Raw genomic sequence first — 25154 nt, 5'->3', positions numbered from 1 at the left:
GAGGGGGTGTATATGCTTGGGAACCATGGCTCACATGTGGTGGGAATGTCCCACCATTAAGATTTATTGGAAAAAAATCATATCCTTGATTAAAGAGATCACTGAGGAAGAAATAGTAGAGGACCCTTGGGTTTGTCTCTTCCACGGTACGACGATGTCGGCAAAAAGATACCGGTCCTCCTTGGTCCCAATAATGCTCGATGCAGCTAAAAGACAGATCGCCTTGAAATGGCGGGAACTGTCAAATCCAAATATACGAGATTGGCTATTTAACATAAACGAAATATATAATATTGAGTGTTTGGACGAGGGGGGACTGGCACCAGACGAGGAGGAGGAATGGACGGGGAAATGGGCAGGATGGCAAAAATTTAAAAGGTCTTGGAGTTACCTGGAGGAGATAATTAACACAGTATAAATGGCGGAAGCTCAACCGGAGTCTGGCAAGACTTAATTATGAGGGTGGTCCTCCGGCAGTCCTCCTGCAGGAAAGGGGGGAGGGAGGGGTAGGGGTTGGAGGGTTTGGGGTTAATGTGATTAATAAGTGATCCTTGAAATGAAAAAGGAAACAGTGTTGGTGGGATATGGTTTTGTATTGATAAAATTATAAATAAAGAATTAAAAAAAAAAAAAAAATGCTTCTCTTCTGAATACACAAGTCTCCAGCCTCGAAATGGTTATGTGTGCATGGACACATAGGCTAACATGGGGTGGCAGAAAGTTAAGAGCAGCATTTTTTATGTCCAGTGTGCTTGAGAACTTTAACTTTTTTAAAATAAATTACTAAATGTCACTCTGTCCCCCCTATCACAGTACAGTGTTGCTGATCTCCTGCAACCTCTTTGGATGCCATTTCTCAGAGCGGGTTTCCTCATGGTGACAGCAATGGATCGTGACTACAAAATGAGTCTTGAAAAGACTGCTTTTAGGCTCCTGTGTGACTGAGTGACCACACGTGCCTGAACAGGGACCTTTATGGCAGAATTATTTTAATAAAAAGCTGCAGATTTAAAAACACAGAAATGACTTTAAAAGCTATATAAAGCTTTTAAGAGATTTTAGGGATTGGGTTTATATATACTTTAAGTCCCCATTAAGGGTTTGTTCAAATTAGAAGAGATTTAAAAAACAGACGCCAGTGAGCACTACAGAAAATATGTTGAAATGTGTCATGGGAGAGCACTATTAAATTTACTTGAATCAAAAACTACAGGATAACAAGCCCAATGCAGCATGCAGTTTTTGTACAACACATCGCAAAGCAGTTTGTTGAGGAGAACAGGTCAAATTGAAAAAAGTACATCTCATATCTTGCACTGACTAACACTAAATTCATGTATTTTACAGACCAACAAGTGAAAAAGGAGTTAAATCCAAAATGGTTCATTAACTTTCCTTAATATAGTAGGAGGTAGAACATTAAAGCAGTGGGCGCCATCCATTGACGCTAGGCACCCGTTTACTTATCAATAGCAGCTTTCAAGGCTCATTCTCCAATACTGAGACAACATTTCCTGTCCATAACACTGACTCCATTGACAGGGTTTGCCTGATGAGAACTTTTTCAAATCCACCAGGAAAGGCCAGGAGACCCAAAGAATAGACCCCAGAAAAATGGTTATGCAGGGGTTTAAATGTGTTAACAAAAGCTCACACAATCCCCAGTTATACAGATATAAAAGCTGCTCCTTAGTCAGGAATTGTAAGAGAAATGTGTAAGGTGTATATTTGTTGTCTACCTCATTCCCTGACAAGCTCATTTAGAACACCCAGGATTCTAAATCAGATACGTTCAGAAAATGTCACCGTTATTAGCTCATAATCTGCATTGCTTACTTAGTTAACAAAAAAAAAAGAAACCTTTAGTTTCGGTTAAAACTCATATGACAACATCAAATGTAGATTTTATGGAAGGAGAGACCTTGGGATCAGTAACTGTCCAGAATGGGCACATCTGTTAAATAACCAAGGAGGGTGATTTTTGCTCTTTCAACATTTTTTTCATAATAATTTAAGAAATAAAAAAAGTCAATGTAAAATGAAATGATTGTTCTATTTACCAAAAGCTACATTCCGCTGAATTTTTATATTGTACATATATTTAGGGAGGCTGAAAGTGTCTATACAGTGCCTTGCAAAAGCATTCACCCCCTGTGGCATTTTTGTTGCCTCACAACCTGGAATTAACATGGATTGTTTGAGGATTTGCATTATTTCATTTACATAACATGCCCACAACTTTGAAGATGTTTTTTTTTTATTGTGAAGCAAAGTCTCTATGAGCTTGCCACATCTTACCACTGGGATTTTTGTCCCTTCCTCCTTGCAAACCTGCTCCAGCTCCTTCAAGTTGGATGGTTTGCGCTTGTGAACAGCAATCTTTAAGTCTGACCACAGATTTTCTATTGGATTGAGGTCTGGGCTTTGACTAGGCCATTACAACACATTTACATGTTTCCCCTTAAACCACTCAAGTGTTGCTTTAGCAGTGTGTTTGGGGCTATTGTCCTGCTGGAAGGTGAACCTCCGTCCTAGCCTCACATCACACACAGAGTGGTACAGGTTTTTCTCAAGAATATCCCTGTATTTAGCACCATCCATCTTTCCCTCAACTCTGACAAGGTTCCCAGTCCCGACTGCTGAGAAACATCCCCACAGCATGATGCTGCCACCACCGTGTTTCACTGTGGGGATGTGTTCTTTGGGTGATGTGATGTGTTGGGTTTGCGCCAGACATAGCGTTTTCTTTGATGGCCAAAAAGTTCAATTTTAGTCTCATCAGACCAGAACACCTTCCTCCATACATTTTGGGAGTCTCTCACATGCCTTTTCACAAACTCAAAACGTGCCATTTTGTTTTTTGCTGAAAGTAATGGCTTTCTTCTGGCCACTTTGCCATAAAGCCCAATTCTATGGAGTGTACGGCTTATTGTCGTCCTACGTCCAGATACTCCAATCTCTGCTGTGGAACTCTGCAGCTCCTCCAGGGTTACCTTAGGTCTCTGTGCTGCCTCTCTGATTAATGCCCTCCTTGCCCAGTCTGTGAGTTTTGGTGTGCGGCCGTCTCTTGGCAGGTTTGCTGTTGTGCCATGTTCTTTCCATTTGATTATCATAGATTTGATGGTGCTCCTAGGGATCATCAAAGATTTGGATTTTTTTTTATAACCTAACCCTGACTTGTACTTCTCAACAACATTGTCCTTTATTTGTTTGGAGAGTTCCTTGGTCTTCATGGCAGTGTTTGGTTAGTGGTGCCTCTTGTTTAGGTGTTGCAGCCTCTGGGGCCTTTCAAAAAGGTGTGTGTATATGTAATGACAGATCATGTGGCACTTAGATTGCACCCAGGTGGACATCATTTCACTAATTATGTGACTTCTGAAGGTAATTGGTTGCACCAGAGCTTTTTATGGGCTTCATAACAAAGGGGGTGAATACATACGCACATGTCAATTATCAGTTTTTTATTTCTGAAAAATAGTTTTATGTATACATTTTTCTAATTTCACTTCACCAACTTAGACTATTGTTTTCTGATCCATCACATAAAATTCAGATAAAAAAACATTGAACTAAAGGCTGTAATGTAACATAATAGGTAAAAATCCAAGATGGGTGCATACTTTTGCAAGGCACTGTAACTACCAGCTCTCATCTTTGAAAAACTGGTTGTTCATTCATTGTTTGAATAAGAATATTTTTCCCATAGGAGGAAAAAAACAATAATAAAAAAGTTCTAAAACATGATCTGTGCCTTGAACACATCTGATCCAGAGCTGCTTCAGGCCCTTTCTTCGCCTATGCCATTGTTTACATGATCTTTGTTGAGAAAATGCTCATCTTTTTTCCATTTGTGAAAAAACTATTTATACCATTGCCATACTAGTGATACACACCTACACATTAGATCACTGCCATCACAGCAATGAGTAAACTTTTCATAAAAAAAGGGATATGGAGGGGAATTTAACAAACCTGGAGCAGCCAGAATCTGGAGCAACTGTGAATGACAACCAATTAGCGTCTGTCTTTTATTTTCAAATCTTAGCTGAACAAGCTGAAGATAGGTGCTGATTGGTACTATGCACAGCTGTGCCAGGTTCTGTCTATTCCAGTTTTAATAAATTACCTTCATTGTTTTTTCTTTCTTTTTTATAATCCATTGGATTACAGTTCAGGACAGGAAGATGGCAATGACCCAGAGTTTAGCAGAATGGCAGCTAAATTAAAGAGGTGTTCCGCCCGCTCCTTTAAAAATTAAAAGTCAGCAGCTACACATACTGTAGCTGCTGACTTTTAACATTAAGACACTTACCTGTCCTGGAGTCCAGAGATTTCGGCACCACAGCCGATGTTTACACTGGCTGGTTGGGTGCTCCCGCCGCCAATGCTGGTGAGGGAACCTGGTGTAGCCTTTTGGCTTCACGACCGGGTCCCTACTGCACATGCGCGAAGAGCGCTGCACTCTCTCACTGGCCCGTCAGAGGAGGAGGGAGGACGAGCTGCTGACGTACTTCGCCTCGTCCCGGTCTCCCGGAAGTGGGGACAGGGGACATATAAAAAACCCCAAAGGTGCAAAATGTGCCATTTTTGGGTGGAACTCCGCTTTAAAGAGGAACTGCAGTCTGCTCACATAATTTGTAATAAAAAACATATTTGCCATTCTGAAGCTTCCCTCCAACCACTTTGCATATTAATTTATAGACACTGTGATTCTGTACTTGCCAAATATGCTGCAGAAATCTCTCTCTGCTGAGTCTGGCTGCAACCATTTTAACTGTTGGCAGCTGAAGCTGCTGCCTGTTCACTTCCTGGATTTACACAGACACAACAGAGGCACACCTCCAGCTATGCAGCCCTGCAGCTTTAATTGGCCCTCTTATGACTCATCCCCCCTCCCTTCCTGGCAAACTCTCAGAAGAGTGAGAGAGAGAGCTGTGCACAATGTCATAAGCCTAGGCTTTTTTTACCAGACAAGAAACAGGAAGTTGGCTGTTTAAGGTATTTACTGGCAGATAAAAAAATGTTTTATTATCCAAAGTTAAAATAACAAGGGCAGAAGATTTAATAGGTGGAAAGTTGAAAAAATGACTGAAGGTCCGCTTTAAGGACACAAAGAAAAAAAACCCTGATTCTACTTATAAGCAACAAAAAATTACTGTACTGTATGACTATATGCTGGATGACCTACCTGAAGATCAAAGAATTTGCTGTATCTTCTATAGATTGTATGAGATGTTGAATCTGTCCAGGTTACTTTTATGATGTACACCTGTGGAGATATAAAGGCGAGATGTTGGTAATTTAGAAAAAGCCTGTTACACAATGCTGTACACAACACATAAACAAACCGATGGAAAAAAAACAAGGAATATAAAAAAAATGAATACATGCTTTGCAATCATTATGAACACTGTTAAAAAGTGCTTATTCTTTAATGCAGCAACTCTTATCTACCAATCAGTTTTCTTTCTGCTAAAATCAGACCATTACAAGATGAATTTTAGTTTATGCAGTCCAATTACAAACTTCAAAATTGGGTCAAATGATAAGAATAAAAGTCAGTTTTTCAGCTTTTGCTGGCAAATCATTTAACTACAGAAGAGCCTTTATCTAATGATATTTATCCATCGGTGTGTCTCTAATACAAGCACATTTCTCCATGTTTATCCCTTTATTAATGTTATAAGTAGAGAAAAATCCCTGTTGATCTGCCAGGAGTCCATTGAAGTCCTAACTTCTTGTTTGGGTTGACATCACAGTCTTTTTGTGGCACTGAAACCCACTGGACTATAGAACTTTTCCCTACCACTCTCTGTTCTAGTCCACATAGGTACCTCAATTTCTTTCCCAGCAAAACACTGCTGCTACCTTGACTTCCAAAAGCCTGCCTAAACATTGTGTGTATGGAACAGGCTCTTGGGAGATGTAGTACTGGAAGCATGCCTATGTCAATAGGAACAGATGTCCCAGTAGCTGTACCTGCATACATTTTACAAGCCTTATGATGATATCACAGGCAGTAAAGAAAGTAGTTTCCCACTACAGGAACAGGGTACAGGAAACAAACAAAATTAAAGAAGGGATGTGCTCTGGAGGAAAAGGAGGTTAGAGTAATTTCTAGAGATATACTTTAAAAGAAACCTGCAGTTTTAAAACCAAGTTCTATCTACCCTGATCAGAAAATGTTTGTGTACAGGTATCCATGTTTGCGGCACATTATGGCTACATCATTTCTAAGCATTGTCTAGTTAGAATGAACACCCCAGGATCTGCATGTGATAACACAGATCACAACTGTTTAGGGCTGCAGGGTTGGCTGCAAAGGATGTTATTGAAGAGAACAGTTTGTGGTCAGTAGCCAGAATAAACCTTAAAGCGGAGTTCCACCTAAAAGTGGAACTTCCGCTTATCTGTCTCCACCCCCCTCTGGTGCCACATTTGGCACCTTTCGGGGGGAGGGGGAGTGGGTACCTGGTTTTGACAGGTACCCTGTCTCCTCTTTCGTCGGACCTCTGTGCAGCAAGGTACGTCAGAAGTCCACCCCCCTCCTTCTCCCTCCCCTACTGTCGGGCCAGTAGGAGAGCGCAGTCTCACTTCCCGCATGTGCAGTAGGGACCCGGCAATGGCGGCGGCAGCACCCGACAGCCGATGGAAACATCAGCTGCAGTGCCGACATCGCTGGGCTTCAGGACAGGTAAGACCACTTTCACACCAAGGCATTTTTTCAGCGTTTTAGCGCTAAAAATAACGCTATTAAAGCGCTCGTAAAACTCTCCCCATGCATCTCAATGGCGTTGCGCTAGCGGGGCATTGAGAAAAGTCCTGCAAGCGGCATCTTTGGAGCAGCTTTTCAGCGTTGAAAAAAGCGCTTCAAAAACGCCCCTCTCCATTGAAATGAATTGAAAACACTGTAAAAATGCCTGAATAGCGCCTATAATCCGCCCTGAGCTGTAGAAAAGTCACATGATCTCACAAAAAGGTAAACATGCAAGCAGAAAAGAGAGCATTTACAACAACAGGACTGAAATTGTGGGAAGGTCAGAATGATTAAACAGACCATCAAAGTGCCAAAAAAAAACAAAATTTAAGTGCCAAAAAAAGAATAATCCCAGAAAAATTAAGATTTGAAGTAAAACAAGACACTGCTTGTTACTTTACAAGACACTGCTTGCTTTACATGATCTCACAAAGGATAAACAGAAAGCAGAAAGATAGCATCAATAACACATGCTTCAATAACGCTTGAAAAACGCTGTTAAAACGCCTGCAGCGTTGCGTTAATTTTACCGCTAGCGCCCCTAAAACGCTGTAAAAACGCGGTAATAACGCTGAGGCGTTTTAGGGCGTTTTTGAAGCGCCTTGGTGTGAAAGGGGTCTTAAGTGTCCTAATATTAAAAAGCAGCTACACATACGTGTATGTGTAGCTGCTGACTTTTCATTTTTTGAGGGGAAGGCAGAACTCCGCTTTAACATTATTATAAAAAGTACAATAAAACTTCAATTTTGTAATTTAGTTGTACAATATGAAATTGCAAGGAGAGCAGGCACATAGTACAACAAAGAATGTAACAATATATTATCTGAATGTGGTGCCGGTCAAGATGAGGAAGACTGGAAACAAAAAGGAAACCCTGCAGCAGCTGTTTTACAATACAACTTGGAGATATCATGCTTGTAGCTGCTGGGTATTTGATAAAAGACCCATGACAGTCTGTTACTTTAGAATGACAGATGTGTTTTTTTGTTTTTTTTTTTAAAAAAAAGAAAAGACAAAAAGCCAAAACATATGTGCATCAATTAATTGCAAAGAAATTGTATACATACATTAAAGAGTCCAATTGTCCTTTAGAAGATACAAGGAAAGGTGAAACACTTTGCCTAAATATGACATGTTGGGGACAAGGAATGAGCTCCATTCTTCACTTCACAGTAAAATTCCATGTATTACATTCCACAACTGCTGCAATGCCAACTAGAGCAACCTTGATATTTCTGGTGGGGAGTTCCGAGGTATTATATTTAACTCTTTTGCTGCTGCATTTTTTGTGCACGTTTAAAAAAAATGTTTAGGCCTGAAGGTCACAGAAACCCCCCAAAATATTTTATATATTCCTAAAGCAGACACCCTAGCGGTAGATCTGTTGTTTATGTCTCGTGATATTGGTGCAATAGTTTTATGAAACACTAAATTTCATTAAAAAATACACTCGTTAATTTCAGGGAACATGAAATGCAATATATTACCCAATTATTTGGTAATATATAAAAGATGAGGTTGTGCCGAGTAAATAGATGCCCAATGTGTCAAGCCTTAAAATTGCTTGTGACTGTGAAACGGTCCAAACTTTGGTACCCTATATTTTACATAGGCGACACTTTAACACCTTAGCAGATTGACAGCCAGGCAGGACTTTCCTCCTTCTAAGTGGACGACATATGATGTCCTCTCAGAAGGCACCGCTCACGCGGCCACGCGCTGTGGACACAGCCGATGACTGATCATTGTACCAGCTCGCTGCCTGTACTATGAGACCGTTGTGACCAATCACAGCAGATCACATGACAGACACGACAGATTCCTTTCATACAATATATTGTGTACAATTGTGTTGCTAGCTATGATTGGTCAATGTGATCACATGGCACAGACAGGGCCAATCACAGCCCATCTGTACCATGTGATTAGCTCTGGCCAAAACAAACTGAATGAATCAGTTTCATTCAGTAAAATGCTTGTTTATAGAAATGAAATTCACTGATATAAGCGATCATAATGTGTTAAAAAAATTAATAAATTCTGATCGCTTCCCCAGAGTAGTACAATGTTACTATGATAACATTATATTGCTCTGGTCACAGTGTGTGTAAAAATAAATGTAAAAAATGTAAATGTTTCGTACTGTCACCAGTCAGTGTCCATGATCACCGTCACATCAGTTATAAGATTATGCTGTACTACACTGGTGACAGTATGTAAAAAACAAATAATAATTGTGAATTTTTTTTTTTTTTTTATTTTCTTCATTTTTCAAAAAAGTATGACAAAAAAATGACAACTTCAAAAAACTCACCATGCCTCTTACTAAATACCTCAGACTGTCTACTTTCCAGAAAGGGGTCATTTGGGGGGTATCTGTACTGTTCTGGCATTTTTGGGCCTCAAAAAAGGCCATCAGTACATCAGGATTGGTCCATTTTTAAATATATAGTTTGTGGACTCTATAACTTTACTACAGACAAAATAATATACACTAATTTGGGTTATGTATGTTCATCAAAGAAATGTAGCAGAATACATTTTGGCATAAATTTATGAAGAAACATTTATTATTTGCAAAATGTTATAACAAAAACAAAGAAAAACGCATTTTATTTGAAAAATTTCAGTCCTTTTTCGTTTACTTAGCAAAAAATGAAAAACCCAGTGGTGATTAAATACCACCTAAAGAAAGCTCTAGTTGTGTGAAAAAATGATTAAAATTTAGTTTGGGTACAGTGTTGCATGACCGTGCATTTGTCATTCAAACTGTGACAATGCTGAAAGCTGAAAATTGGCCTGAGCAGGAAGGGGGTAAATGTGCCTTGTATTGAAGTGGTTAGAAGCCCCTACAGGTCATCAGTTTAGAGTTAGCTGTAGATAATGGGCCTAGCATTATAGCTCTCACTCTGGCATGCATGGCGATATGTGGCATGCGTAGCGCATGCAAGGTTTTTGTGCGTAGGTGCCCCCAACGTATGCATTTACAGACGTAGATGGGGGTGGGTGGCCCAATAATCTTTTTTTGGGGGGGGGGTATAATTTTTATTTTAATACCATTTTTTTTACTTTTTTTTCTACACTGATCAAAATTTATTTCAGCAGAAATTGGCCATGGCCTTCCCCGTCTGACAGAATTTGATCGTTTAATCAACTTCTGTGGGACATTGGGACATGTGGGAAATTTTTCCTCAATCGGCAGCTGTACAAATCAGCTGCAGCCAGAGTGAATTCTGATGTCGGAGGGTGCCGCTGTCAGAATAAAATGTCCCAGATGGGGACACAAACAAGGTGGATGGAGGAATTGGTTCTTTTTGTTTTTGCTTAGCTTGCTCATGTATGATCAGCTTTAGGGTGGGATATGGGAACATTTGCATACCTGTAGGTCATCCCCAATAGCAGCAAATATCCCCTGCTCATCATGTCTTCTTGGGTTGAGGGTTGATCAGTCGAGTCTTTTTTAAGAAGTCAATGTTGAGTGTGATTCTGAAGAGCTTCTGCTCATAAAAATATTAACATGCATCTCTGTGGAATGAAAATTCTTTAAATCAAGGAATGTCTGTAGAAACCCTCACCAGTGCTTCATAAAGGAACAGCTGGCATTCTAGGTTTTCCTGGGGACTTACGGCATTTAAGAATCAGAAAGACATAGTAACAAAGGCTGGTAATCTTGTATCTAGCAACCAATAAACTACATAGTTTCCAAAACTGTTACTATCATTAAAAAGCCATACTGCCAAATCTGCACTGCAAATTTTAGTTCCAAGGATCAGAATACCAGCCAAAGAGGATTAAAAAGTAAAACTTTCAGATTGTTAAATTCTCAAGCAGCTTTGGATGGGCTAACAACATCGCTTTGGAAAGGAAACCTCACAGAATCCATAGGTGTTTTATGGAAAATACAACTACAGCTGCTTCTTAAAAGCAAAAAAAAAAATTCCAAAAGAATTTATTTTGGCTTCAGCATAACCATTAAACACATAATAGTCTTTAATTGCATCTGCAGTTCAGAGGTCACTGATTTAATTAGTTTTAGGGACTCTATTTTTTAGTATAGCTAAGCGAATGGTGAACAGGTGCATGACATTAATGCAAGGTCCAAGGGTAACTACTGTCATTTCAACTGACTGAAATAAAGATAAAGTGGAGGGGTATGCATAGTACACCATACCTACAGTGCTGTCAAATTCAAAGTGCACATAAAAGCTTGTTGTGTGTGTAGGTATTTCCATGTGTCAAACTGAAGGATGTCAACATTTTCGTTTTTTTGGAGGACTGCTTTACCTCTTATTTGCTGTACATTTTTTGTCTCCAAAAACATGCTAGGGTTCCATCCTCAATGATAACAATGTGAACTTGTCAAGGTCTTATTCAATGTGCCAACACGCATATTTTTTTTCAGTTTTGGATAATGAGTTAAGCTGACCATATGCTAGTAATATTTTGTTTAAAATTTTTCTTTTTAAGAGTTCGTTAGATTTTCTAATCACTAGTGGGGGTCAAATCGACTTTCATATTCAACTACAATGATGAGAAAATTCAAAGCAGCAGGATGGAAAATTACACTCAAACAAACAAACTTCTAACAGGGTATGTTGTTTTCATTCAGAAAAGTCCATTCATTCCAAAATTGAAAGTTAAAAGCAAGCTGAGAAATTTTGTACAAACATTCATTTGAAAATCTATAGTATATGGTCAGCCTTACATGTCATACTTACCTGCTCTGTTGCTGTGGATTTGCAGAGCAGCCCAGATCCTCTTCTTCTCAGGTCCCTCTTCTGTGATCCTGGCCCCTCCCTCCCATTCAGTGCCCCCACAGCAAGCAGCGAGCCGAGTCACAGCTCCCTGTGTCCATTCAGATATGGAGCTCCGACCCGCCCCCCCTTCCATGATTGGCTAGCTGACTTTGATTGACAATAGTGACAGCCAATGGCGCTGCTGCTGTGTCTCAGCCAATCAGGAGGGAGAATCTTTGACGGCTGAGACACTCGTAGACATCGCTGGACAGAGAGGGACCTTAGGGAGGCTGCTGCATACAGAAGTCTTTTTATCTTAATCCACAGAATGCATTAAGATACAAAACCTTCTGCTTTTACAACCACTTTAAATCTTCTGACTGGTTTGGTTGCTGTCTATGGCTCTCTGTCCTGGTGACAACACTCAGTGGAACATAAAGCAAAAGAAAATTCTGAACAGAGACAGTAATTAAAAGCTTATTGATATTCTAGATTTACCCCACCATACAATAAAATTACTGCTGTTGTGTCCCTATTAGAGACATTTTTCCTTGCAACTGTTCTTGTTACAATGCTGTAAGGCCAGGAAGTGAGGGAAAAATCTTCAAATGGGCACACGGGTTTAAAACTGGAAAAACAAATTAGCTTGAAGTGTCATATTCTTGAGCACTTTCCAAAGGTGATATGGACAACCAGAGTGCAAAAATTGTAACAAGAGATGTGAAAAGCATAATTTTCCATGGTAATTTTTTACATGATATCCCCATGCAAGCAAACTTTATAGAAACCTACAATACTGTCATTCAATTTTCTTTAATAAAACCCTCTGGAAAAATCTTGAACTGCTGTGCTTTTGGAGGTGACAAGAAAGGACCAACAGAAATTAGAGACCTGGAGAACAATAAGACTTCAATTCGGAGGTCTCTAGTTTTGCCCAACTTAGAGTGGATTGTGTGTATTTTTTTGCTTTCCCCAACGAAAAAAGCAAAAAAACATTTAGGCTTTTTGCATACGGGCAAAAAAAAATCTCAGAAATCTGCATACGCACATTTACGCACCTATATGCATGTATATACTGGGTCTTTAGAGAATGCCAGCAAGATCCAGCATATAAACATCAATACAATTATAATGTCTATGTGTAAAAGGCTTAAAAGTGACGAGGCAGAAGAAGGACACTTGAATCTCTGTTTTATAAAAAGATTGCTGACCCACATGGTATGCTTCTGCATCAGTTCAATTACATGGAGCTTTTTCTTGGAACAGTTTCCGCAGACCTCCCAAAGCACAGCTAATAATAGGCAGAAGGAAATATAAGGTGGTTTGCCTATACTGTCCTACACTGAGGCTTATTCAGACTAGGTGCACTTTCATGCATTTTTAATATTGTCTGTCATAATCAAAATGCACCAGAGAAGCCAATCTTGAAAAAGTCCTGGATGATGAAATGCACCAAGCATGAGTAATAATGCCATCACATAAGCTAGAAAGGGTGATTTGAAATATTGTTGCGATGACTGTACCTGACATACTTTTTAAAAGCCACTGAATGAGGGTCAAATATCACATTTTTCATAAGTTTTAATAGATTTTACTGTAGACTTTAAAAGTTTCTTCTGTTCATGCAACCAATGAGACAATTTATGTCTTACATAAATTCATGCAGATAGAAGAGTGGGTGAAATCACAAATCTGGGCTGCCAATTCTGCCTGCATGGGTTAAATGCTTGCTAGGTGGGAGAAGGAAAAAGTACAAATACTTACCTTATTCCTCTCTCCCCCAGGAGCCGGCGTCTTGTCAAATACAGTCCCCTATCATATAGTGTCCTCCCTGTACTGCGCAGGCGCAGTACGGAGGACAAATGAGACGCCGAAAGTCTCCGAAGTTTAACAGCTGATCATCAGCTGTACACGGCGCCTGCGCTTTTATTCTCACCCTGTGTCCAGGTTCATTCCCTACTATCCAAGTGGACATAGAGTGAGAACAAATAGTTGCCGAGCGCAGCGAGGCCGTGCCCGAAGCGTGGCGAGCGAATCGAGCCCGCGAGGGGCCCTCTTACACAGCCATCGCTAAGAAGTGCCGAAGCGCCGTGTACAGCTGATGGTCAGCTGACCAACTTCGGACACTTTCGGCATCTCCTTCTGCTCCATACTGCGCAAGCGCTGCGCCTGCGCAGTACGGAGCGGACACTATCCGATAGGAAGACAGTATATGTCAGAACACCGGCACTCTCTTCTGCTGTCCAATGCTCTGAAATTTGAGCTGGTCCTGTACTGTATGTGACAATGTCAGAGATTTGCAACCCCCCAGGACTTGAAACAAGGCAGCTTTAGGTGACTGGTTGTACAAAGATTAGGGAGCCTGAAGGGCTGAGACATAGTAAATGTTTTACCTTATTCCTATACGCCCCAGCCAAACAAGCATTTAAACCATACAGTGCATGGAGGACCCTTCTGAATGGGTAGATTTAGCAACAGGTTAGACTTCCCTAAACTGGAAATGTCAGCATATCTATTTTCTGCACAGTTCCATCTCTCCTCTTCATTGAAGCCACCATTGGGACCTGATCATGTGACTAGGCCAGAGAAACTTCAGAATAGGAACTTTTACAGGGTAGATAGATAATGCTTAAAATGGGTGTGGGAGTAGATTTAAGCTTAGTTTTGACTGTCCTTCCACTTTCATTTTTTTACAGTTTCAGCCCTTGACAGAGCATAAGGGATCAAATGTCTTACTCCAAGTTCAGCTTCTATTTAATGAAAACTATAGCAATGGAGATCTGAATGGTTATTCTAATTCATTGTCACAGGGCGGGTAAGATAAAAGCAAACACCTGATTTTTTCTTCTCTGGTCAATACCTCTACTTTTCCAGTCATGTAGTTTTAACAAATAGTATTCACTCCTCCTTTGGCACACAGCAGATTTCAGCATATCTATTTTCTGCACAGTTCAACTACAGATCATCTTAGATCAAAAGAAAGAAGTGCTCTTTATATAACCTCCTCTTGAAGTGTTGAGAGATGCGGCACACCAGTTTATTTCCCACACAGCAGATCTGTTAAGTGAACAACCTACCAGAATTACTCCATTGTAATGCACAGCCAGCTGATAAGCTAAGGAAATCATCACATTCAAACAAACCGAGCATAAGAAATCCAGTAGCTATATAGCTGTCCAGCTGTTGAGGAATTATGAATCTTTGCATGGTATGGTATGGTATGGTATTGACTAAGCAGGGTATACTGGGAAGTGAAGTTTTTACATTTTCACAATACAATGGTGTGTTGTTTTTTTTTTGTTTTGTTCAAATTTACTATCCTACTAATCCTTTGTTCTCTGTTACATTTACAGTAACGATTTTATTAGATAAAATACAATTCTAGCTAAAAATAACAAGATAAAACTAATAGCCCATATTAAGGGCTCTTTCACACAGGCGGACTCCACCCGCGGATCCGCCTGCCTACTCTGGTATATAAAGACATATAGTAGGCAGCAGTTCTATGAGTGAAAATACAATTCTTTTTTTAATAAACAAGAAGTTTACAACTGTTCAAATAACTACTCTATATAAAAGCTGTGCACAGAAGGGCATCAAAACATCGCTCAATGAAAAGGATGGGACACAACAGCAGAAAACCATGCCAAGTTTAAGTCCTGGCAGCTAAGAACAGGACTAAGAGACTTCTGTGGGCACAGATTTCCTATAACTGGATGACCGAGGACTGGAATCTGATAAATCTTTGATTCTGCTTTGACACGCAGATGGTAAGGCTAAAATTTGACATACACACAATGATCCATTATTCCAAATTATAAAACAAGCCAATTTTTTTTTTTGCACTAATGAATGAAGCACTGAGAGGAAAGAAGAGTTCAGCTCAGACACTTTCGATGACCCAAAGCTGCAACCTGGCTGCTCCCAGGATGAACTCAACTCAACTAGAGTGCACAGAATTTGTTTGCCTGTTAAAGTGATATTAAAGCCTTGCTTTTTTTTCTTAAATAACAAACCTGTTATACTTACATGCTCTGTGCAATGGTTTTGCACAGAGCAGCCTGGACTCTCCTCTTCTTGGGTCCGGTACCCCTCCTGCCAGGTGCCCCCACAGCAGGCAGCTTGCTGTGGGGGCTCCTAAGGAGGTGCGCCTTTACCTGTAGCTTTGTGTGTCCATTCACACAAGGAGCCGTGGCTCAGCCCTGCCTCTCCATCTCCTAATTGGCTTCCGCTGCTGGCAAAAGGCTCTCGTGGACATCGCTGGGTTGAGAGGGGGCTCAGAAAAGTCTTGGGAGGCTGCTGCACACAAAAGGTTTTTTACCTCAGGCTCTGTTCACATCTAGGTGTTGCTATTTTATAGATGTTTTTTCATGCATTTTTTGGGGCGTTTCTGCAGTGTTTTTGTACAGGCGTTTTGAAGTTCAAAAGGTCACCAATGTAAAAGCAGTAAAACGCCTGTAATCGGCCAAAAAAAGCTCAAAAAAGCTCATGTACTTTTTTGAGTGTGAGGCGTTTTGCTTTAGGCGACAGAACACTCAGATGTGAACAGGGGCCATTGAAATAAATGGGATTTGTCTTGTTGGGCGTTTTTAGAGCTTAAGCTTAGAGCAGAAAAACGCCCAAAAACGGAGCCTCAAGGTAAAAAAAACTTGCGTCTTTACAACCACTTTAAGCATAAGCCAAAAACTTAAGAAACAACTCCAGTCTGATACATTGCAGCTACTTAAGTCTGAATATACTGTAACATATTAACCAGTTTCTTTCAAACTGGGCGTAAATACAAATTTGATGACTAAAACTGGAGACCCACAATCATTTTTGGCAGTACTAATCCTACTTTAAGACAACTAGGAGTCTGTGGTAGACATGTTGCCCAACCCCACAACTTACAGCTATGACACCCTGAGAAAGTGGATCACCAGTGCACAATTTATTTTTTTATTTTTTCCACCTGTAGAAGCGTGGGGACTTCATAGACAGTATTTTACAGAAAGGGCAGTTTTTTCTCTGATACTGCAGTTTACCAGTTGCCAGTTTAAATGCACACCATTGATGGCTTTACAACGTTACCAGCAATTAAAGGGCTTCTGAAATTTTAGGTAATGCACAATTTACAATAATAGTCGTGGAAGGATGTTTTCAATTTTTATTTTTTTTTTTTACATTTAAGTGAAGGGCATTGTATTGCATTTGTTAAAAATATGATTTTTTTTATATTAATCAGACATAAGATAAATGGGACAATATTACAATAGTGAGTTGGTCAGATTACTGTCAGTTTTTTGGCTTGAGTAAATTTCTCAAACAAATGCTGTTTTATACAATGGGGGTAGATATCATTGTTGTACTTAATTGACAGTTCAATTAACAGGCTATTGTCTTTATAGCTACAGTACACAAGAAAGAGGTTTACTCGTTTGAGGGTTTTTTCAGCTCTCAAACTGAAAGAATGACTGTTAGATTGCTGTCAGGTGTTGGCCTGATTAGACAATGGGTACGTAGATGCAGTTTTCAACAGTCCATTGTTTCTACAGCTACAGTAAACAGGCATGTTTTCTGTTGTTTGGTAACTATGGTAAACAGCCTGGCACATAAAAGGGGGATTCAGGCATAAGCTAGGGACACAGAGACACACACACACCATCATGCTTTGAAGATCAGAAGCAAGCCACCCATGATAGAAGAACAGTGCCTGATGCTCCCGAAAAATCGTTGCCAATGAAGATCACGAACATACAGTAACAGAAGATAAGTAACTTTTAAATGTATTTGTACTGATATAGACTATAGGCTGTTCATTTGATAGGCATTTTGCTTGTTATAGAGATCTGTCAGTCTTGTATTTTATTCCTAAGATTGTAATAGTTTTGTATGTACAGCATCTTTGTATAGTAAAAGCACAATTTACACACTGCAGAAATCTCAGCTTCCTTGCTTATATCACAGAGTAACCTTGCTAGGTAGACGAAAGCAAAACATTTGAGGGCTCGTGCCGCAGTCTGTGCTATAGTTCAACTGAAGCGGACCTGTTTTTTCTGTAGTGTGTTGTGTAGCTTGTGCTAGGTAAAATGCTGCGTAAGCTGTTTAGGAAAAGCAAGGCTGCAAAGGGTTCTGGTGGCCAGAAGGAAGTGTGCAGCTTACCTATCTGGGCCAGAGACAATGAGTGGGAGCCTCTTGCTAAAGAATTTGTGAAGTATGCTTCTCCCTTGAAGCTGACTTGGGGTGATAAAGTCTCAGATCATTTTGTAGATTTTATCCTTAAGGGGTTGGATTTAAGTAAAAAAGTGAAGAGGACAGTGTCCACAGTGGGCTGGTATTTCCTTAATGCTATTTACACTGAATCACAGAGAAGGGAGAAGGCAGAGGCAGAAGTTAAGGTATTAAAAGACTATCTAGCAGTTGCTTCAGAGTGTGTACGTTCAACTGCTAATCGGGCTGATGATTTGCAAGAGCGGTGTGCAGCCCTCATGACCAAATCAATTAATGCCTTAAGGAAAAGAAAGAATAGAAGAATACAAAACACTACAGCAGAAGTGTATAGGGATCACTGACGCGTTTCGCACTCATGACGAGTGCGAAACAAATCAGCTGATCCCTGTACACTTCTGCTGTAGTGTTTTGTATTCTTCTATGATCCAGCTTTTTATCAATAAAAGCACTTATCATCAGAAAAACCGGTGTGTGGCTTCCAGTTTTCCTTGGTTTCCTCGCTTCATCCTGCATCAGCCAGCACCTGGGACTCTTCCCCTTGAAGGACAAAATTATACCTGTCTTCATTTCCACTGATGTGCACCTGCCTGAGCGGTGGAACTTTTTTCTGCTTGATTTGCATCGTCGGACAAGTCCGGTCGAAAATTCCGACCGTGTGTACGCTGCATTATACTAAACTGCAAGGTCAGCTGGTTTGCCAGACACACTAGTCACATGACACTCTCAGACACGACCAATTACTACTCCTCCTGCCCTCTCTGTTTCCAATGAAAATATGAAAGTGTGGAAACTTTTTGAAGACCCCCCTGTATAATCTGTGCAATTCAATTAAAAACAAATTGAATCTTTATAGGGTTGTGGTGTTGATGTTTAATATAATTTTTTTTTTAATTGGTTAAAACTTCACCAGTGGCACAACAGAAAGCGAGAGGAAACCCCCTACTCAAAGCCAGTTCACGGCATAAAAGGTGCGCTCGCGCATGGCTTAGCATGTTTTTGATAGCCATTTTTTATCAATGGGCTTCAAAAACACGCAAAAAACCACAATGGACCAAACCGCATGGTATTACAGTACAATGTGTTTTGGTGGCTGTAAACACACCCGCATTTGCGAGATGCGTGGGGGTGCCATTAAGAATTAATGGCACCTAAGTGTGTCTGCAACTGGCAATGCGTTCCTTCACAGCAATTGGTGTGAATGGGCCCTTAGACAGTTGTCACTAAAATAAGTGACCCTATTGGAAGATTTTCTATCACTTCCTGTTACAAAGACAATTGTCAAATTTCGGCGTTCCTATCACTTTCTATTTTAGTAATGATGGTCTTTAGGGCAAACAAAGAAGGTATATTACCAACAGGGAATTTCAAAGCCTAATAAATAAATAAATACAAACATAAATAAAAATGCATAGGCAAAATTGAAGAGTTGTTACCAACAGTTACTTTGAAGGAAGCACTGTGCTTTTTGTTATGTGAGTGCAATGTATAATAAAATATAGCTGGTTATCATGCGTCTTGTGTGTCACTTCCTTCCTTTGAGTCCACACACATTAGTTGTTACCCTATATCGTATCAATGCTATTTTTTTCCATGCATGTGATTGAGTATTTTTTGCAAAGTGAAGCTTTACCTCATTTACTTAGCACTGAAGCAACTGCAGTGCACAGTATATTTGCCTTTAGTAAGTCAACCCCAATGTCTCAGTGAAAACAGTCACCATTTGACCTAAAATGTTGAGCAGCTTTTATCTATACTGAGTTCTGGCAAATCCATTGGAATGAACAGAAGTAGAATTGTGTAAGCACAAAAACAATTAGATTGCCATGGAAATGCTAAATATTTAATACCATTGTATAAAGTGTTTCATATTGCCATCGGGGAAAAAAAAAGAAAAGGAAACCTGGAGTTATAAACAGAGGACTTCCCGAATTTATATTTGGTACTAGGAGGACCATATGTCATACATTTAGTATATTCCATCATATCTGAAATTATTCCAGTAAAGCCCTTCCCTGGACATAGCTGCAAAAATTTAAAGTGCATCATCTACACCTAATAGAAAAAAAGCAGTAAGAATAAACAGTACAGAAGGAAGTGAGAAAGGCCATATAAACCTGCTTCCCAACTTCAGGAACATAATTTACTGAGGCGAAAAGTGATGTTAGACAGTCCCCTGACATACCACCACTTCACTGCACATAAAAACTGCAGATGAAAAGAACCTTGCAAGTGCTGCAAAGGATGTCATGTCACTATAATAGTGTCAGCATACCTTGCTGTGATTTAAAGCTGAACTCTGGACAAAAACTTTTAGGCTTCATTTACACAGGGTGTATCAGTGCGTACGCCCATGTGAGGACTTTCTTTGACTGCACAGGAAGCACGGGTGTTCCATGCATCCATATGCAGACAGTCCCATTTGTGTCAATTAGGTCCCAATTTGACATCCGCGCAGGTGCGAGTACCCGAACGCAGGCAATGTGTGTTCGGGGTCACGCACCAGCACCTGCATGTATGTCAAATTGGGCAGGAACCTGAGCCAAACGCTCCCACCCCTTCACAGCCCGGCACTCCAGTGAGCGCTGGAGGGACAGAGCAGAGCACTGGTGACTGACACTGGCTCTCTGCGCGATCAGCACTCTTTGATTGCTCAGTTCTTGGTCTTAGAGGCAGCGGAGGACAGATGCTGTATCCACCTAGGTAGGTAAGCATAATTGTTAGTTTGTTTTTTTTTTTAAAGCCCACACTTCTCTTTAAATTTTCACTTGGAGATACTGCCAGTAACCCACTTCCTGTCCTAGGGGCACAATGCTCACTTACGCACTGTATGTATGGAGGAGAGGTACTGTCACTCTTGGACAGGAAGTGTGTTATGACTACAGAACACCTCACCCTCTCCTCTCCATGACATAATGTAGTCCACAGAACACAGCATTGGAAACAATAACAATAAGCATTAGCAGAGGGAGAGAGCAAATAAATGAGCAAACAAGATTTCTGGCTGGATCAAATGGTATTTGTTTGAACAGATATAACAAAATATTTCTTATTGTAAATGCCTAAATAACATATAGAAGCAACCTATAAAGCAAAAATCTTACCCTTTAATCACATTTTCTTATTTTAATCTTACTTATTTTGTTTTTTCACTGCTCTTTTAAGAAACGCTTTTACTCCATGATTAATACTCGGCAACAACAGAGAGTTGACATACCGACACTTGGCCAGTGTGATAAAGAAGTCAATCCAGGATATTTCATAGCGCTTTTCTGCCAAGTTAATAGAAATCCTGGAACGTAGCTGAATGAAAGGATCCGCATTGAGCTCTGCTGCCTAAAACTGTTCCACATTCTGGCAGCACCCTTCTGACGTTACTGGCACTTCTTCGGTGTGACTACACTTCTGAGCTTTCTCTTGCTGCTAGTGTCAATTTGCTGGCCTGGCAAATAAACTACCAAAGTCGCCAAAACTATAAAATGCAAAAGGTTCTCAACAACAATTATCTGCCAACCATGGAGACATTAGTGTCCCATAAAGGGGCTTAGAACTAGGAAAACCTGGATACCTTACATTTCCATTATTCATACCACAGCTTTATTTTGAAGGTGATGGAGCAGGATAGTTTTCTTCTGTCCTGCCAACTGATGCACCTTTCTGGTACAAGGCATGCTTCAAACAGCAATCTCTATCAAAGACATCTCTATCAGACATCACGGAAATCCTGCTTTGTCTCACTAGTTTATCTTCAAAAACAAGAGTCACCATTGACAGACACATTTTAAATATAATCAATAGTCTTTTGTGATGCTTAAAAGAAAAGTTCAAGATTTAAAAAAAATAAACATTTATACTCACCTAGGTGGATGCAGCATCGATCCAGTACGGCATCTGTCCCAGCTGGCTCTGTTGTGAGAACTGAGCGATTAAACATCTCTGGTCGCTCAGTTCTCCCCCTCTGCTCTGAGCAGAAAGCCAGGACTGTCAACGGCTCTCTACTCTCTCCTCCAGCACTCACTCACGATTTCCCTCTCTATTATTGTTACAGGGACAGCCCAAATTTGAGATTTTTGGTGATAACAACAAACAATGGTGCAGACAGCAAGACATATTCTAATTCCTTTCCACTTTAACGAAAACAAAAATAAAAAAACTGACCCCCCCCCCCCCCAATTAAAAAATATATATATAAAGGAAGCCCATAGATTAGTCAGTTTTCTTTTTTCATTCAACAAGCAGGTTGAACAAAATAAAAACCAGACTCAATTCCCTCAATCACATACAGTACATGTTGTGGATGGGGGAATCCTCCCTGCTAAGATATTGTATTCTGACAGCAGGGAGACTACCCCACCATTAAAATACACTGATCAGCATTGCAGGCTATAGCCCACAGAACTGATCAAACAGGTATTGATAGATTGATTCCGTATATGCTCCCTGCTCATACATAGATTGAAATTCAGCTGGTCCCTCCTGAACTAGCCCAATTTTAAACCATGTATAGCTGGCTTTAGAAGAAAGAATTAAAAATGACAACTCAAACCTTACTTAACTAAAGGCACTAATAACGCCACTGCATTTAACCACTGCCTTTCAGGAAAACAGGGTAAACGAGGTTCTAGAAAAATGCGCTCCTGTAAGAAGCTGTAAGGCACGGTGATGCCATCACTGCATCTAAGAAGTGGGAACCAAGTTAAGTGTCTTTAACCACTTGTCAACCAGCCGTCATCATTATATTGCGGCAGGTAGGCACGATCCGCGAACCGTCGTAACTATACGTCGGTCCCTTTAAGCGGAATAGCAGGCGTGCGTGCGCACTGCACAGTGGGAGTGCCGATGCTCATGACCGGCGGTCGCAATGACCGCCGGCCACGAGCGATCGGGGGCACGAGAGGCAGAACAGGGACGTGTGTGCGTAAACACACACATCCCAGTTCTGGGAGGAGAAGAGATAGAGATCGTGAGTCCCTACGAGCTGGGAACCACGATCTCTCATCTCTTATAGTCAGTCCCATCTCAATAATACAAATGCCATACATCTGTCCCCTATTTTGTAGACGCTATAACTTTTGCGCAAACCAATCAATATACGCTTTTTGTGATTTTTATTACCAAAAATATGTAGAAGAATACATATTATCCTAAACTGAGGAAAAAATTAGCTTTTTTTAAAAAAAAATGGTGCTATTTATTACAGTAAAAAGTACAAAATATTGGGGGTTATTTACTAAAGGCAAATCCACTTTGCACTACAAGTACTTGGAAGTGCAGGCGCTGTAGATCTGAGGGGGCCATGCAAGGAAAATAAAAAACAGCATTTTAGCTTGCACGTGATTGAATGATAAAATCAGCAGAGCTTCCCCTCATTTCAGATCTTCCCCTCAGATTTACAGTGACTGCACTTTCAAGTGCACTTGCAGTGCAAAGTGGACTTCCTTTAGTAAATAACCCCCATTGTGTTTTTTCAAAATTGTCGCTCTTTTTTGTTTATAGCGTAAAAAAATTAAAAACGCAGAGATGATCTAATGCCAATCAGAAAGTGATTTCCAGTTGCTTGGCGTAGTCAGACCCACAAGAGATGATCTTGGACTGTCTGCTACATGAGAGTGCTGGTTTGCATTTTAATTATAGATGTGTAATTTGAGTATTGCTGATCCTGATCTCTTAGAATATGAATCTCAATAATTACTTACAAGATATATAAATTATTCATAGAAAGAATGCTGAGCTACAGAGGAAGCTTTATTACAGTATGAGTATGTTAAAGCAGAAATAATGCCAAAACTGTTTTTTTTTTTTTTTTTTTTTGAAAGAGCAATTGGAAGGTTATAACCCCTGTCAGTTTTTTGTCATCTGTGTTCAAGTGGGGAGATTTCGCTTCACTTCCTTTCTCATAGCCACAACAGGAAGCTAGAAGAAATCCCAGCAAAGTGAGGGAAATCCCTAGTTGTGTATCCCCATTAGAGAATTTTCTCTAAATTCCTGTTGTGGTTACAACTCCAATTTTTGGACTTTCTTCTACTTTTACTCTCGGTGATAACAGTGACCAGGACAAATAGTGAGATCTCCCAATCTCCCAAATGGGGACACAGACAGCAATACAAACCTGGCAGGGATTTTGATCCCTTTCAAAAAGTTTTTGCTACATTTGCACTTTAACCACTTCCCGACCAGTGCACACTGATATACATCGGCAGAATAGCTTGGTGGGTAAAAGGGCGCACAGGTACGTCCCCTTTAAGAACGTGACCGCGGGTCCCACGGACTCGATGTCCGCCGGGTGCCCGCGATCATGTCACGGAGAGGTAGAACGGGGAGATGCTTTTGTAAACAAAGCATTTCCCGTTCTGCCTAGTGACAGGACAGAGATTGCTGCTCTCTGTCATCGAGAGCAGTGATCGCTGTCATGTGTGATGTAGCCCCTTCCCCCCACAGTTTGAATCACTCCCTAGGACACACTTAATCCCTTCATCGCCCCCTAGTGGTTAACCCCTTCACTGCCAGAGTCATTTACACAGTAATCAATGCATTTTTATAGCACTGATCGCTGTATAAATGACAATGGTCCCAAAATAGTGTCAAAAATGTCCGATGTGTCCGTCACAATGTCGCAGTCCCGATAAAAATTGCAGATCACCGCCATTACTAATATAAAAAATAATTTAAAATAAAAATGCCATAAAACTATCCCCTATTTTGTAGACGCTATAACTTTTGCGCAAACCAATCAATATACGCTTAGTGCGATTTTTTTTTCCAAAAATATGTAGAAAAATACATATTGGCCTAAACTGAGGAAAAAAATTGTTTTTTTTATATATTTTTGGGGGATATTTATTATAGCAAAAAGTAAAAAATAATGCTTTTTTCTTTTTCAAAATTGCCGCTCTTTTTTTGTTTATAGCGCAAACAAAAACCACAGAGGTGATCAAATACCACCCAAAGAAAGTTCTATTTGTGGAAAAAAAAGGACGTCAATTGTGTTTGGGTACAACATCGCACAACCGCACAATGTCAGTTAAAGCAACGCAGTGCCGAATCGCAAAAAGTGCTCTGGTCAGGAAGGATCCTTCTGGGGCTGAAGTGGTTAAAGTGGACCTTCCCCCTCTTCCACAGGCTTCTTCCATTCCACCCCTCCTCCTATCCTGCAGAAGTATCGTGCAGTTATTTTGGGGGGCGGGTTTTGCCTTTTTTTTTTAAACCAAAAAATGTCGCCCCACCTTCCCATGCACGTCACTTGCCTTAGGCAAATGATGCGCACACTGTCTGCTGTGCCTCCCAGGGACAAAGTGGTGGCAGGGCATGAGAGGATCTCAGCAGGGCAACACTGGGTCCACTAGATGGGTGAGTATCTGAAATATGCAGATACCACCTTCAGGTAAGCGGTAACCGACCAATGTCAGCCAGAGGTCCGCTTTAATATTAAACAATATTTTAATAATGGACATTTT

General features: G+C 40.4%; 1 protein-coding gene across 3 annotated transcripts in view; it reads right to left on the bottom strand.

Moving 5' to 3' along the window:
• Positions 1-25154, bottom strand: part of SH3PXD2A (SH3 and PX domains 2A) — a 467201-nt gene that overhangs the window by 369328 nt on the left and 72719 nt on the right. For all 3 annotated transcript variants that reach the window (XM_073596110.1, XM_073596107.1, XM_073596109.1), the window contains exon 2: positions 5189-5269. In XM_073596110.1, coding sequence (XP_073452211.1) covers positions 5189-5269 — 81 coding nt within the window. The remainder of the gene's footprint in view (positions 1-5188; positions 5270-25154) is intronic.

The sequence above is a fragment of the Aquarana catesbeiana genome, linkage group LG08 (genome assembly GCF_042186555.1).
Source record: "Aquarana catesbeiana isolate 2022-GZ linkage group LG08, ASM4218655v1, whole genome shotgun sequence".
NCBI classification, from domain to species: domain Eukaryota; kingdom Metazoa; phylum Chordata; class Amphibia; order Anura; family Ranidae; genus Aquarana; species Aquarana catesbeiana.
This window is presented reverse-complemented; position numbering and strand designations above follow the sequence as displayed.